This window comes from Nicotiana tabacum, chromosome 16 (genome assembly GCF_000715075.1).
Source record: "Nicotiana tabacum cultivar K326 chromosome 16, ASM71507v2, whole genome shotgun sequence".
In the NCBI taxonomy this organism is placed as follows: Eukaryota; Viridiplantae; Streptophyta; class Magnoliopsida; order Solanales; family Solanaceae; genus Nicotiana; species Nicotiana tabacum.
The window spans coordinates 167,075,703-167,089,698 of NC_134095.1; the positions used below are offsets into that span (position 1 = coordinate 167,075,703).

At 33.2% G+C, this 13,996-nt stretch overlaps 1 protein-coding gene across 1 annotated transcript; it reads left to right on the plus strand.

Annotated features, from left to right (window-relative positions):
- Positions 1 to 6,992: 6,992 nt before the first annotated feature.
- On the plus strand, positions 6,993 to 12,311 carry LOC107811142 (subtilisin-like protease SBT5.4). The gene is made up of 10 exons (XM_016636021.2): positions 6,993 to 7,172; positions 7,639 to 7,748; positions 7,864 to 7,961; positions 8,282 to 8,446; positions 8,897 to 9,008; positions 9,264 to 9,896; positions 10,320 to 10,565; positions 10,668 to 10,782; positions 10,987 to 11,200; positions 11,577 to 12,311. The coding sequence occupies exons 1-10, from the start codon at positions 7,044 to 7,046 to the stop codon at positions 12,155 to 12,157; spliced, it is 2,403 nt and encodes an 800-aa protein (XP_016491507.2). The 5' UTR covers positions 6,993 to 7,043; the 3' UTR covers positions 12,158 to 12,311.
- Positions 12,312 to 13,996: the final 1,685 nt, after the last annotated feature.

Sequence of the window (13,996 nt, forward strand, 5' to 3'; positions counted from 1 at the left end):
CTCACCAACTATAGGTTCTCATATGATACAAACTTTTAGGAAAGTTGTTAATTAACCAAAATTCAAGGAAAAGGAATGCCAAGATTTAGCTAATATACCAAAACATAGAGTAGCAATTTTTAGTTGACTTAAAAAAAAAGTTGATCAATACTTTTATAGGAATTTGTGCTTTTAAAATAATATAGTTTAGATAGATATAAAAAATTAATAAATATAGAAAGTTTTTTGTTGATTAATTTATTTTTTAAAATACATAATTGAATTTCTAAAGAATTAATTTATTGTACATCTATAAATTTATAAAGTCTAATCATTGTTTACTTATTTATCCTCCTTTATATATCTATATTTTTTTTTTAAAAAAAGGGGTAAAAATTATCACTCATGGACATGCTCTCTCGATCTATGCAAGATAATGTACTATTTTTTCATGGATTACAATTGACCAACACCTAATATTTAATAATTCTTTTATGAAAATAAAGGACTCCTAAACCTAAAAGAAATTAAAAGTGAGAAAATTTTAATGTAATTTTCATGTGTTATTTTTTTTAAATTTTTACAAATATATTTATATTATATAGTTCAAATAAGAAAGAATTTAATCCACAAAGTTTAGTTGATATTAAGTCCAAAATATTAAAATATAATTAGATGTCTATTCCTAAATATTAGAAAAATAATTAAAAGACTATTTTGTTCGATGTGGAATCGATATTACAAGAGACAATCTAATTTATAATTTGTTTATGACGGGCAATTTGGCTGGAATTTATCAATTATACAACATAGGAAAAAAATAATATTATTTAATAAGGTTTAGATCAAATATCTAACTAATTTTCTGTTATGAACCGTAGTTGTCCAAATAACCTATATATAATTTATAAATAAATCAGATATGAAATCAACTAAATCCAAAATATGAAACAAAAATTATATGAAAATTAACATAAGTTTGTCAGATATCAAATATAAAATAAGCCAAGCTAAATCAAAAATATGAAACGAAGAATTATATAAAAATTTAAAAAGGTTTGTAAGATAAAGAACACATAAATTTAATTACATTTCAGACCAAAACCATTATCGAAAAGAAAGCTTTTCAGATGATGGCTTACAACACACTAATCTTGTAACAGATGCCTACAAACACCATATACAAATTAAAGACAGTGTATTATATTCAAGTTCTAATAAAATACGTGAATACACAATTCAACTATTAATATAATATTTACAAATGCGTAAATACAAAATTCAACTACTAATACAAATAAGTGCATGCAAAATTCAACTACTAATACAAAGTTTTCAAGTTGAATGTAAAATTTAACTATTAATATAAATACGTAATACAAAGCTTCTTGCTCTAAGAAAGAGAAAGCAAAACCATTAGTTTTGTGCTGCTCGAACAAGAATTATTTTAAGGATGAAACCTAAAAGGAGACTAAATATAGTTGGAGTTGAACAAAAATCTTTTCTAGTGTGTAATTGATTTGAACGAAAAGTTTACCTATTATGTGGTGTACGATTTTTTTTAGATTGTTAATATTAGGAAAATAATTAATTATGGAAATAATTTATGGAAATAATTAGATGACTATTCCTTAATAGTAGAGAATTAATTAAATGACTATTTTTAAATATTAAAAAAATAATAAAATGACTATTTTGTCCAGTATAAACTTATTTTTGAAGGGTAAAAAAGACGAACGACATTTCGTTAAGGGCCTTCGTGTTTTTAATATAATATAGATATAGATTGATGGACCTTTTAAAATTAAGTATGATTTAATTTTTTTTTGAGCAAACTAAAAATTTAAAAAGGGCAATTCGGTGCACTAAGCTCCCGTTATACACGGGGTTCGGAGAAAGCTTGAACCACAAAAAAGTCTATTGTATACAGTCTTACCCTGTTTTTTTTATAATAGGCTATTTGCACGGCTCGAACACGTAACCAGGGGCGAAAGTACATATCCCTAAGGGTGGTCAACTGACCACCCTTCGTCGAAAAATTACATTATATATAGGTAAAATATTAGATTTTAATAGTATATAACATATATTGAACACCCTTTATCTGAGATTTTTTTTACTTATTTCAAGTTTGAACACCCTAAATAAAATTTCTGGCTTCGCCAATGCACGTAATCTTCTGTTCACCCGACAACAACTTTACTAATTACGCCAAGGTTCTCCTTCGGCAAATTGAAAATCTAATGAAAAATTATTAGACTGCAGTCTAAAATTATGTAAGTTGTCATTTTTTGAGCAAACTAAAATATATAAGTAAACATTAGAGTCGAGTCTAAAGTTGTCCGGAAAGGATAATTTTCCAATGACTATATTTGCACAACTTTATAAATTAAGGACAAAATTTCAACGGTAGCCTAAAACAAGGGAAAATTTCAAAAATAATCAGATTTATAAGTGGTAATTGAAAAATAGTCATATTTTTAAAAATAATCGAAATATAGCCACTTTTTATGTAAAGATAAATTTGAAGAAAAACACTGTTCAAAATTCGAAAAATATCCTAGCATAATATACTAGAGTTCGAATTTTTCACATGTGAACTTTCAACTTAATATACTGGAGTTCCAACATAATATACTGGAATTCCAGCATAGTATATAATGCCGGAACTTTTCGTGTGCTGGAGTTCCAGCATAATATGTTGGAAGTTCATATACAAGTGCACCAATCTCCAGTATATTATGCTGGAACTTTCCGTGTTGTAGCAAAATAGTGGCTATTTTTCAATGACTTTGCAAACGCTGACTATTTTTCAATTACAAATCTGAAAACTGACTAGCCCGTGCTGTTTTCACCAAAAAAATATTAAAAAAAAGAACATTTGCTTAAATCGGTTAACATTAAGATGGGGGAGGTTATTTTCATAGTAGAATCTATATCTATATTTATATATTATATTAAAAGCACGAAGGCCCTTAACAAAATGTCGTTCGCCTTTTTTATCCTTAAAAGACAGAATTCGCATTAGACAAAATAATCATTTAATTATTACCCTAATATTTAGTACTTTGAAATCGACTAAAATTTTGATTATTAAATATTTACTTATTTGAACTAGGCAAGAAGTCCTAAAATTTAGGAATTAAATTAGAGTAAGATCACATTTATGTAAAAGTATCCTTACACTGTGTTTGGATGGTTGTTTCCGGTTGTATTGTATTGTATTGTTACCTCACATACAATGTTTGTTTTGATTGTTTATATAAAACTGATTGTATCGTATTGTTTAATCCATTGTTCCAAAACAATAAAAAACCCCATTTTATGAAACAACCAAATCCGTGTGGTGGGATTGTTTCGTATTTTCGTCTCCAATTATGCCCACACTTATTATTCTATATTTCAATTTTACCCTTGACCCTATTATTTATATTATATTCATCATAATAAGTACTTTGTCTCATCTTGTTTCTGTCGTGCAAGTCAACAAACGGTATCGCCTCTTTCCAGTTTCCAACCAACTTTGTACAGGTTAGGTCTCTTTCCAACGATGGTATCCTCTCTTTCATCTATTTTCGTTGAGTGGAGTCGTTGTAGTCAATTCACTTTTGTAAACATATGAAATATAAATATCAACGGCTATGAATTATAGTATTATTTCTGTTGCATCATTGCTCTTATTACGTCACTTTCCTTACATTGAACTACTTTATGTATTTGTCTGCTTGTTATCACTTTCATATCATTATGTATTTGTATAATTTACATCACTTTCATATCGTTTTATGTTGAACTACTTCAGATTGCTAATGGGGTGTATTTGTCTGCTTGTTTTTTCATGAAAGAAGCGTTAAATAGACAAGACCCGCTAAACTTCCAGAAGGTAAATATTTTATATATTTATATAGGGAAAGTTAGATGTGATGAATAAATAATTAAAGCTTTGTAATAATTTGAGAAGGGGTGCTTGTAATAATTTGAGAAAATCACGTGATAGTCCATTGATTATTGATGAGGTAGATGAACTAATTTCCATGAATGCTGCCTCTTTGGAAAATATCGAGGAACATGGACAACATGAGCAATATCAATCAACTCAGGAAGCACGTAAATCTAATGCATATTCAGAGGTACCGACTTCTAGCAGGAATAAAAAATCTAAACATGATCATCTTGAAGGCATGACTGATATGTTGAGAGGTGAGATGAATAATTTGGCTAATGCAATTGATCGTCTTTCAACTATGCCACCTATTCCTGAGAGTGAGATATGGCAAATGGTACAAGTGTTGGATTTAGAGCCTAGTATGCACATGAAAGCTTATATATTTCTTTGTAAACATGTAGACTTGTGCCGCACACTGATTGGGTGTCCATTGGAAGACCGCAAATTTCTTTTACTAACCTTGATGTCGTCACCTGGCAATTGAGTTAGACTAAATATTTTTTGTGCTTTAGCTATTGAGGATTTTATAGACTTTGACTAGATCGATATGAATTTTATATGTCATGTTGCTAGAAATTTTTATTATATTATGCACTTTAAGTTTGGAATTATTTGAGATATGGAACAATATCATTCCACTTCATGTGTTTTCTCTATATTGTGGTTGTTTAGTTATCTTCTACTTGTGTCCGTATTAGATCTGATATATCATTTTTCAAAGAATAGCATTTAGTACTACATATTTTGACAAGTACATGCCATTTAACATGTAAATAGCAAAAAATAATCATAGATATAGATGCTTCGACCCTACCATTAGTCTCAAGTGTTATACCTCTTTACAACCTTTAATAAAATAATTGAGGGTATTTTAGTAAACTTAACAGTACAGTACAGTACAATACAGTCAAGCCAAACAATAAAGATGTTATTTAACAACAGCAAACAATACAGTCTATCCAAACGTTGTATCCATCAAAACGATATAATACAGTACAATACAATACAATACGATACATTATAAAACGATGGGGAACAATGATCCAAACACAGTGTTAGTTGAATCATGTATAATAAATATAATTTTCTTCCTTAATATACAGAGTTAATATTTGAAATTTTCACTATAAAATCCGACATGAGGCAAATTGATTTTTCCTTTGAAAGAGAAATAAGAAGAAACCAGAACAGATAAATGAAAGAATAGACGAGATGGCAAGAAAACGAAAAGAAAAAAGAGATGTGCTAAACAAGTATAGCCGTTAATAAATAATAAAAGAATGAAATTATATTTGTAAAAAATATTTTGAATTTTGATATTTATTTTTTGCTTCATATTTTGAATTCAAATAACCACTTCACATTTAAAACAAGAAAAACATTTAAAAAATACAATGTCGCTCATTATACATTGTTTATCTTAATTTTTTCCATCACACATTATTGTCTTAATTTCTTTCAGTATTACGAGTATTTCATTTTCGATGTTTGGTTATAAGTAGGAGTTGGGTAAGATATTGCAGTTATTTTAAAATTTTAATGAACTAAACATTTATTAAAAACAACTTTGAATTTAACTACAAAATTATTACTTTTATTGTTATGGAATTTTGACCATCTTAATTACTATTAAAAAACTATTTCTTTATATGAGGAGGCTATATTTTTATATACTCCAGTCGAAAAACATGAATAAACTCATAGTAATAACAAATAATATAGTACTGAGTTTGCATTGAAATAGGAGATCTTGAACTTTGAGTTATTCCAATTAAATTTAAACATATTAAGCCTTCATCGGAATATGTAAAATTAGGATAGATTTCAAGTTTATTACTTATTTTAGAATACATCAAAATAAAAAAATTTACCAGTTAACAATTCTTAATTTTTTTTAATAAAAGAAGTAGCATTATGTTTGAGTAGAAATAAAAAAAAATGAACTTTGAGGTCACCTTTTTTAGTGATTGCCATTGGCTCACTTCAAAATATTGCTATAGTGAAAACAATAATTTATGATAAAACTTGGAGTCCAAAAATTTCGTGTAGCCGGATTTAAATACATTATTCAACTACAGTAAAGAATGAATTATGATTAGATACACAATTCATATTAAATAAAATATTGTTTAAATGAGTAAAAGTATTTTCTAATTATATTTTTTTTTTAATTTTGTTGATCTTTGTTACTTGCAAAACTATAGGATATGAGAAATTATGGTTCTTTCTTAATTTAATATAAGTATTTAATTCTAAGTCTTTATATTTAGTTAGTTTTGGTGGAATATTGGTTCACCGTTAGTTAATCTTTAGACTATAAATTGTTAAAAATAATTTTCTTATTTCCCTTTAGTTACAAATTTTATCATCTTTTAGAAGTTATAAAAGAAAATGCAACCTATTTCGTGCTCTAACTGACCAAAAGTTTCAATTCCAATTTATTTTAATTACATTTTCAATTTATAACTCAAACACAATTTTTAATATTAATATTTAAGCAATTTTTAAAAATAATTTACTCACTTGAGCTAAAGTACACGCGCAACGCGCGTATCCTAAGACTAGTCTGAAAAAAATATGGCATGTTATCATAAAAACTTTGAACTGAACAAGTGGTATTGTAGAATTCATCAGTTAGATGAGAGGTAATTAGTAATTTAACGTTGACATTTTCATCAATTGTCATTAAGAAGAGACTTGACGTAACTGCTAAAGTTGTTGCCATGTGACCAGGATGTCACGGGTTCGAGCCGTGGAAACAGCCTCTTGCAGAAATACAAGGTAAGGCTGCGGTCAATAGACCCTTGTGGTCCGGGCCTTCCCCGCATAGCGACAGCTTAGTGCACCGGGCTGCCTTTTATTGTTATTAATAATTGTATAAGATGATATGATATAGTAATTATTATCCGTTAAGTACTTAGCTATCTATTACATAGGACGACTCTTGATTTGAATTGGTTTTACTTTGCCATTAACCGTCTCCTAATAACATAAAAATTCTAATCCTTTTAAGACTCCTTGTAGATTTAAGCCACTATTAAGTACAGTATATATTTATATATATATTCTCTTTAGAAGTTGCATAATTTTTCTTCTTCCTTTTTATCGTTTTTTTGCCATGATTACCAACGAAGATTTAATTTTGCATCGAAGAAGCAGAATGTTATCGTCCAAATTGTCAAATTATCTAACATTGTTCCTAATTCTTTTTTGTGTATCATTAACACCAGCTCTTGCAGTCAAGAATGTAAGTTATTTGCCTTTCGCCGAAATTTTTTACTGTGTATAAGTCATATTTTACTTTTGCTAAACAAAAATCCTGATTTCACCATTGGCTATTGGTTGAAAAACTGAAAAAAACTTGTAGCTTGCAGAGCCAAAAAACTCAGAAAACTTGTAGCATGCAATGAGCACCACTAGTCGACTTTTTATATATACAGTCAAATCTCTCTATAACATCTCTTTATATTCAGAACAAACGAGGTTATTATATAGAGGTTTGACTATATTTAGAGGAACATAAATATTAAGTGTTGAACTTATAATTTCAAACGTGTGACGTATTCAATAGTAAGTATTTAAAAGTTGAACCTATTATTACATCCTGGATTCGCCTCTGTATATAGCCATTAGCTTTAATTCTTTCCAATTAATTTTATCCCATTTATTTTTCTTATTTTTTGTGGGTTTTTTTTTTTGGATTATTAAAACAGTCGTACATAGTGTACTTGGGGGAGCACTCTCATGGTCCAGGAGTAACATCTGCTGATCTTCATAGTGTGGTAGATTCTCATCATGAGTTTCTTGGTTCGTTTTTGGGAAGGTATTTATCGTGCTACATATTGTCAATTATTTGTTTATCATCGTTTTTATTTTAATTCTATTCTTTCTTCAGTTTAAGTTATATGTACTGACAGTATAAAAAAAAAATATTGCAGTAAAGAGAAGGCTAAGGATGCCATCTTCTACTCATATAAAAGACACATAAATGGTTTTGCTGCTGTCCTTGAAGATGATCAAGTGGAGGAGATTCAACGTGTGTATTGTATTTTGAACTCTGAAACGTATCTAATCTAGTAATATTAATATATGATTAATGTTTTAGGCCGGATTTTATCTTCTGGTTATTGTTGTGCTTTCCGTCTATTTTCTTGTTCTTATGATGTTGTTATTTTTTTCTATGGTTTTTATCGATGATACTTATATATTGTTGTCTCTTTTCGTCTTCTTGAGTCGAGGGTCTTTCAGAAACAGCCTCTCTAACACTAACCTCCCAAATGTGATTGCACTGGATCGTTGTTATTGTTGTTATTGTTGTTTTAGGCATACTAAGTTTGTGAAAAAAATATAATGCAGGGCATCCGAGTGTGATCTCTATTTTCTTGAATAAAGCTAGAAAACTACACACAACTCATTCATGGGAATTCATGATGCTGGAAAAGAACGGCGTCGTTCATCCAAGTTCGTTGTGGAAGAAGGCTCGATTTGGCCAAGACATTATCATCGCGAATCTTGATACAGGTAATTATGCCCACCAAGACCTATTTTGATCGATCATGATTCCTAGTCTGAAGAGGAGTCTTGGTGTAACTGGTAAAGTTGCCTCCATGTGACCAGAAGGTCATGGGTTCGAGCCGTGGAAACAGCCTCTTGCAAAAATGTATAGACCCTGGTCCGGCTCTTCCCCGGAACCAGCTTAGTGCACGGGTCTGCCATTTTTTATGATTCCTAGTCTGTTTGTTGTGCTGCACCATTGATATTTGGATTTAACTTATATACAACGTCAGTTTATTAACCTGTCTTATTTTTCGCGTTACTAGTACCAATTTTTATGGACTGCTAATTAATCTTTTAGCTGACCTGATAGTGTTACTATCCTGCATTGAAGTTAAACTTGTTAATTTGTCTCAGTAAACAATATCATCATTTTACTGCAGTACATTGTTTTAAATAATTGCGCTCTTTCAACAGGTGTTTGGCCTGAATCAGAGAGCTTTAGTGATGAAGGGTTTGGACCAATTCCTTCAAGATGGAAAGGGATTTGTCAAAATGACAACACCACTGCTGGTTTTTCTTGCAATAAGTATGCTTTATTTGTTATCCCTCTTTCACCCCTAGTGAAGGGGAGCCCTGGTGTAACTCGTAAAGTTGCCTCCATGTGACCAGGAGGTCACGGGTTCAAGCAGGGGAGACAGCCTCTTGCAGAACATTGTGGTCTGGTACTTCTCGGACCCCGCGCATAGCCGTAGCTTAGTGCACCGGGTTGCCCTTTTCTTTTTCTTTCACCACTAGTATGATCTAAAGAAATATGCTAACAAGAATTTTAATATATTTATAGAAAGCTTATTGGAGCAAGGTACTTCAATAAAGGCTACATCGCGAGCGGAGGAAATGTAAGCGCTTCAATGAGCACAGTACGCGACAATGATGGTCATGGCTCTCACACTTTATCAACTGCTGCTGGAAACATAGTCCACGGAGCGAGAGTACTTGGCGTGGCGAATGGGACAGCAAAGGGAGGTTCTCCTCATGCCCGAGTGGCTGCATACAAAGTCTGTTGGCCTCCTGTGGATGGTGCAGGATGTATGGATGCCGACATTCTCAAAGCCTTCGATACAGCCATACACGACGGGGTTGATGTGATATCTGTGTCGCTTGGTGGAACGCCTTCTGATTACTTGGAGGACGGGCTCGCCATTGGTTCGTTCCACGCTGTCAAGAATGGTATAGTTGTGGTTGCATCAGCTGGTAATGATGGACCTGATTCTGGAACTGTTACAAATGTTGCTCCCTGGATTATAACAGTAGCAGCAAGCACCCTGGATCGCAATATACAAAACAGTGTTCAATTGCAGAATGGATTGCTCTTAAAGGGAACAAGCCTTTCGAAACCAACCACGCCCGAAGAAAATTTCTATCCACTAATCAGTGCTGCACAAGCTAAAGCTGCCAATGCCTCGACCAATGATGCGTAAGGATGAAATTAGTTACTACTCCCTCTATTTCAGTTTATGTGACACTATTTCCTTATTAGTCTATCCCGAGTAGAATGATAGCTTTCTAATTTAACTTCAAAATTCCTATTTTACCCTAGTGAGAATCTTTTTATAGTCACACAATGTCATGACATATGCAGAGATGCAAGGTAAGGCTGCGTACAATAGACCCTTGTTGTCTGGCCTTTCCCCGGACCCTGCGCATAGCGGAGCTCACTGCACCTGGATGCCCTCACACTAGTTTGTCTTTCTTTATTAAATTTCATGTCCAGTCAAATAGGTTCACATAAACTAAAATGGAGGGAGTACTACTGTAATATGCTATGTATTATTCGCTTATTAACGTTATACTAGTTTTTCTTTGTGATCATGACATGTATTATAATTTGCTGATGCAGGATAAGGTGTAAGAAAGGAACATTGGATCCAAAGAAAGTGAAAGGCAAGATATTAGCCTGCCTCAGAGGAGAAACCGCGTTAATTGATAAAGGACATCAGGCAGCTCTAGCTGGTGCTGTTGGAATGATCCTTTGTAACAATAAGACTACTGGAAGCGAAATTTTCGCCATCCCTCACGTCCTTCCAGCGATACATGTCAATTATACAGATGGCGTTCAAGTCTTTGAATACATCGCTTCTTCTAAGTCTGTCTATATATCTCTTTTTCTTTTCCTTCTTTTCTTTTCAGTGATATATATATATATCCTCAAGTACTTGTAATTCTAATTGCGACGTTATTGTTACAGAGATCCTCGTGCGTATATCACAACTCCTGAGACAGTGTTGCGCACAAAGCCGGCTCCATTCATGGCTTCATTCTCTTCTACTGGTCCTAATTCTGTAACTCCTCAGATTCTCAAGGTTAGCAACTTCATTCTCAATGTCCTAATCAATTCTGTGAACAAACATCCCTTTTGATCTGAGGGCCGATGCAGCCTTAACTGCATCATGGAACATAAATATATGTGTAGACTTAGTATAGTCTCAACGATTCTGAACTCATAATTTCAAAAGTATTAGCCGTCAAATCTAAAATTCTGGATCCGTCTCTGTCTATTCCTGCAGCCTGATGTTACTGCACCAGGAGTGGATATCATAGCTGCGTACAGTGAAGCAGCAAATCCTACAGAGGAAGACTACGATAAACGTAAGACTAGCTTCAACATGATTTCTGGAACCTCAATGTCTTGCCCCCATGTCGCTGGTGTAGTTGGCCTTCTCAAGAGCCTCCATCCTGATTGGAGTCCCGCCGCCATTAGATCCGCTATTATGAGTACAGGTACGTTGAACTAATGCCACTTGATCTCCTATGCCCAAATTGATCCGCCAATGAATATATGTCCAGCTCAACTCGTCCAAACTTGAGCGAGTTATAATTTCATGAGCTAAATCTGACACCTGATCAGTAGCGAATCCAGGATTTTCATTAAGAGGTGTCAAAATATAAAGAAGTAAATACACAATAACTCAAGGTGACTCAATACATAGTGTGTGTGTATATATATACACACACCTTAAAAATTACCTATCTAAATAGTGTAATTTTCCAGCTATTTGGCTCCACCATTACTGATGATCGTCGTGGTTATTAGGTACTCTACTAGTTAGCAATTGTCCAACATTCTTTCACTAACTTAAAATGTACCTTTTTACAGCCAGAACAAGAGACAACACTGGTAATCCAATGCGTGATGAAACGGAGAAAGACAAAGCAACACAATTTAATTATGGTGCTGGACACATGCGCCCGAATCGCGCCATGAATCCTGGCTTGGTCTATGACTTGACTGTGAATGACTACTTGGACTTTCTCTGTTCACTTGGTTACAACCAAAAGAACATTACAAAATTTTCAGGAACAAGATCAACTTATCAGTGTCACAAGAAACATGGTCTTAATCTCTTGGATTTCAACAATCCTGCAATAACAATTCCTAATATCTCTCCCTCAGCTCCTGTCACCATCACTCGCACACTCAAAAACGTTGGTAGCCCTGGCGTATACGCTGCCAACGTTCGTCTGCCACGACGAATGTTTTCAGTTTCTGTAGAGCCGAGCGTCTTGATGTTCGATCACATTGGACAAGAGAAGAGCTTCAAGTTGACAATTGAAGTTAAGGATGCTAAGGCAGTAAAAGATGGGTATGTGCCCGGGGAGTTGCTATGGACTGATCGCCTTCATTATGTGAGAAGTCCAATTGCAGTGGCTTCTTTGAGTGACATTAAGAAGCCTTAGAAATTAGCTAAAATGTGAATAATTTTTTCTGCTTTTCCTAAAATCATTTCTAGTGGATTATTGATCTCTATTTAATTGTTTGTCAGTTTTAAAGTTCACATAAATATGAGTATTAATTCCCTGCAGATTTATCTTCTAAAGTTGACATTCTCAAGAAAATATTAGACGGAGTGAATCTTTCATTTTACTGAGTATGAGACATTTCCAATATAAATATTCCAAAAAAAAAAAGGTGTTGTATTAGCAAAAAGATTCTCTTTTTAACAAATCTTTAATGCTTCATTGATATTCAGGCAATATCAATGACGCTACAGTGAAATGTTGCCTTGAAGAACATGTGGTATATGTTGAATTATGTCAAATTTCCATCCCACATCGGTGGGTTAAGGAGTTGGTGGGAAACTTTTCCCCTATAAAAGAAGGCTTAATGTTTAGGATTTAAACACACCTTTCATTTGCCTTCTCATCTGTTTAAGGCATTTGTATCTTCTCTCTTTAGTATTATTTCACTTGTATTTTTGGAGTGAAATAAAATATTGGTTGTGTCCGAGGAGTAGGCAAAATTAGCCGAACCTCGTAAATTCTGGTGTTCCCTTTATTGTTGTTTTATTGTCTTATTTATTATTTGGTGGCTGTCATAATTTTTGGTATAGTAGTTGTGACTTATTCACACTATATACATTTGGCTTCCGCAACAATTGGTATTAGAGCCAAGGTACTGTCTAAGTATGCTCTGTGGTTGCAGCATAGTCTGATCGTCCACATCAGAAAAGATTTATCTTGGTAATTGAGTCAAGGTTCTGTCTGAGTATGCTCTGTAGTTGCAGCTTAGTCTGATCTTCTACATCAGAAAAGAAATAATCTTGATTTGTGTCGTCAGCTATTAAATAATATTTGTGTCAAATATGGGAGACAATAAACAAGAAGAATCTACATCAAGTGTCAACAATACGTCATCATTGGCATCTTCGCTTATGACAAGAATTGTGTCAAATGCGAAATTTGCGGTAGAAATTTTTGACGGGTCCGGACATTTTGGGATGTGGCAAGGCGAGGTTCTAGATGTCCTTTTTCAACAAGGGCTAGATCTGGCCATTGAAGAAAAGAAACCAGATGTTATTGGAGAAGAAGATTGGAGAATTATCAACCGTGTTGCTTGCGGTACCATTCGATCCTACCTTGCTAGAGAGCAGAAATATCCATACACAAAGGAAACTTCTGCAAGTAAATTATGGAAAGCACTGGAGGATAAATTTTTGAAGAAAAATAGTCAAAATAAATTGTACATGAAGAAGAGACTGTTTCACTTCACCTATGTTCCTGGTACCACGATGAATGAACATATCACCAGTTTCAATAAGTTGGTCACAGATTTGCAAAATATGGATACAACTTATGATGATGGTGACTTGGCCTTAATGTTGTTGGCGTCACTTCCTGATGAGTACGAGCACCTTGAAACTACTCTACTCCATGGAAATGACGAAATTTCTCTCAGAGAAGTTTGTTCGGCTTTGTACAGCTATGAACAAAGAAAGCGAGAAAAACAGAAGGGCGGAGAAGGAGAAGCACTGTTTGTGAGGGGTCGTCCTCAAAATCAAACGAGGACAAAGAAGGGAAGATCCAAGTCAAGATCCAGACCCAGCAAAGATGAATGTGCCTTTTGTCGAGAAAAAGGGCACTGGAAGAAAGACTGTCCGAAGTTGAAGAATAAGGCCAAACATAACAATGGAAAGGCTATTATGGATTCAAATGTAGCTGATTGTGATGATTCAGACTTCTTATTAGTTAAAACAGAGTCATCAACATCATCAGACATATGGTTGATGGACTCGGCTT

Excerpts from the sequence above, each read along its gene's own strand:
- LOC107811142 (XM_016636021.2), top strand. The coding sequence starts at position 7,044 with ATGATTACCAACGAAGATTTAATTTTGCATCGAAGAAGCAGAATGTTA. Across the intron at positions 7,749-7,863 it reads CTTGGTTCGTTTTTGGGAAG|TAAAGAGAAGGCTAAGGATG; the intron begins GTATTTATCGTG and ends AAAATATTGCAG. Across the intron at positions 10,566-10,667 it reads GAATACATCGCTTCTTCTAA|AGATCCTCGTGCGTATATCA; the intron begins GTCTGTCTATAT and ends TTATTGTTACAG.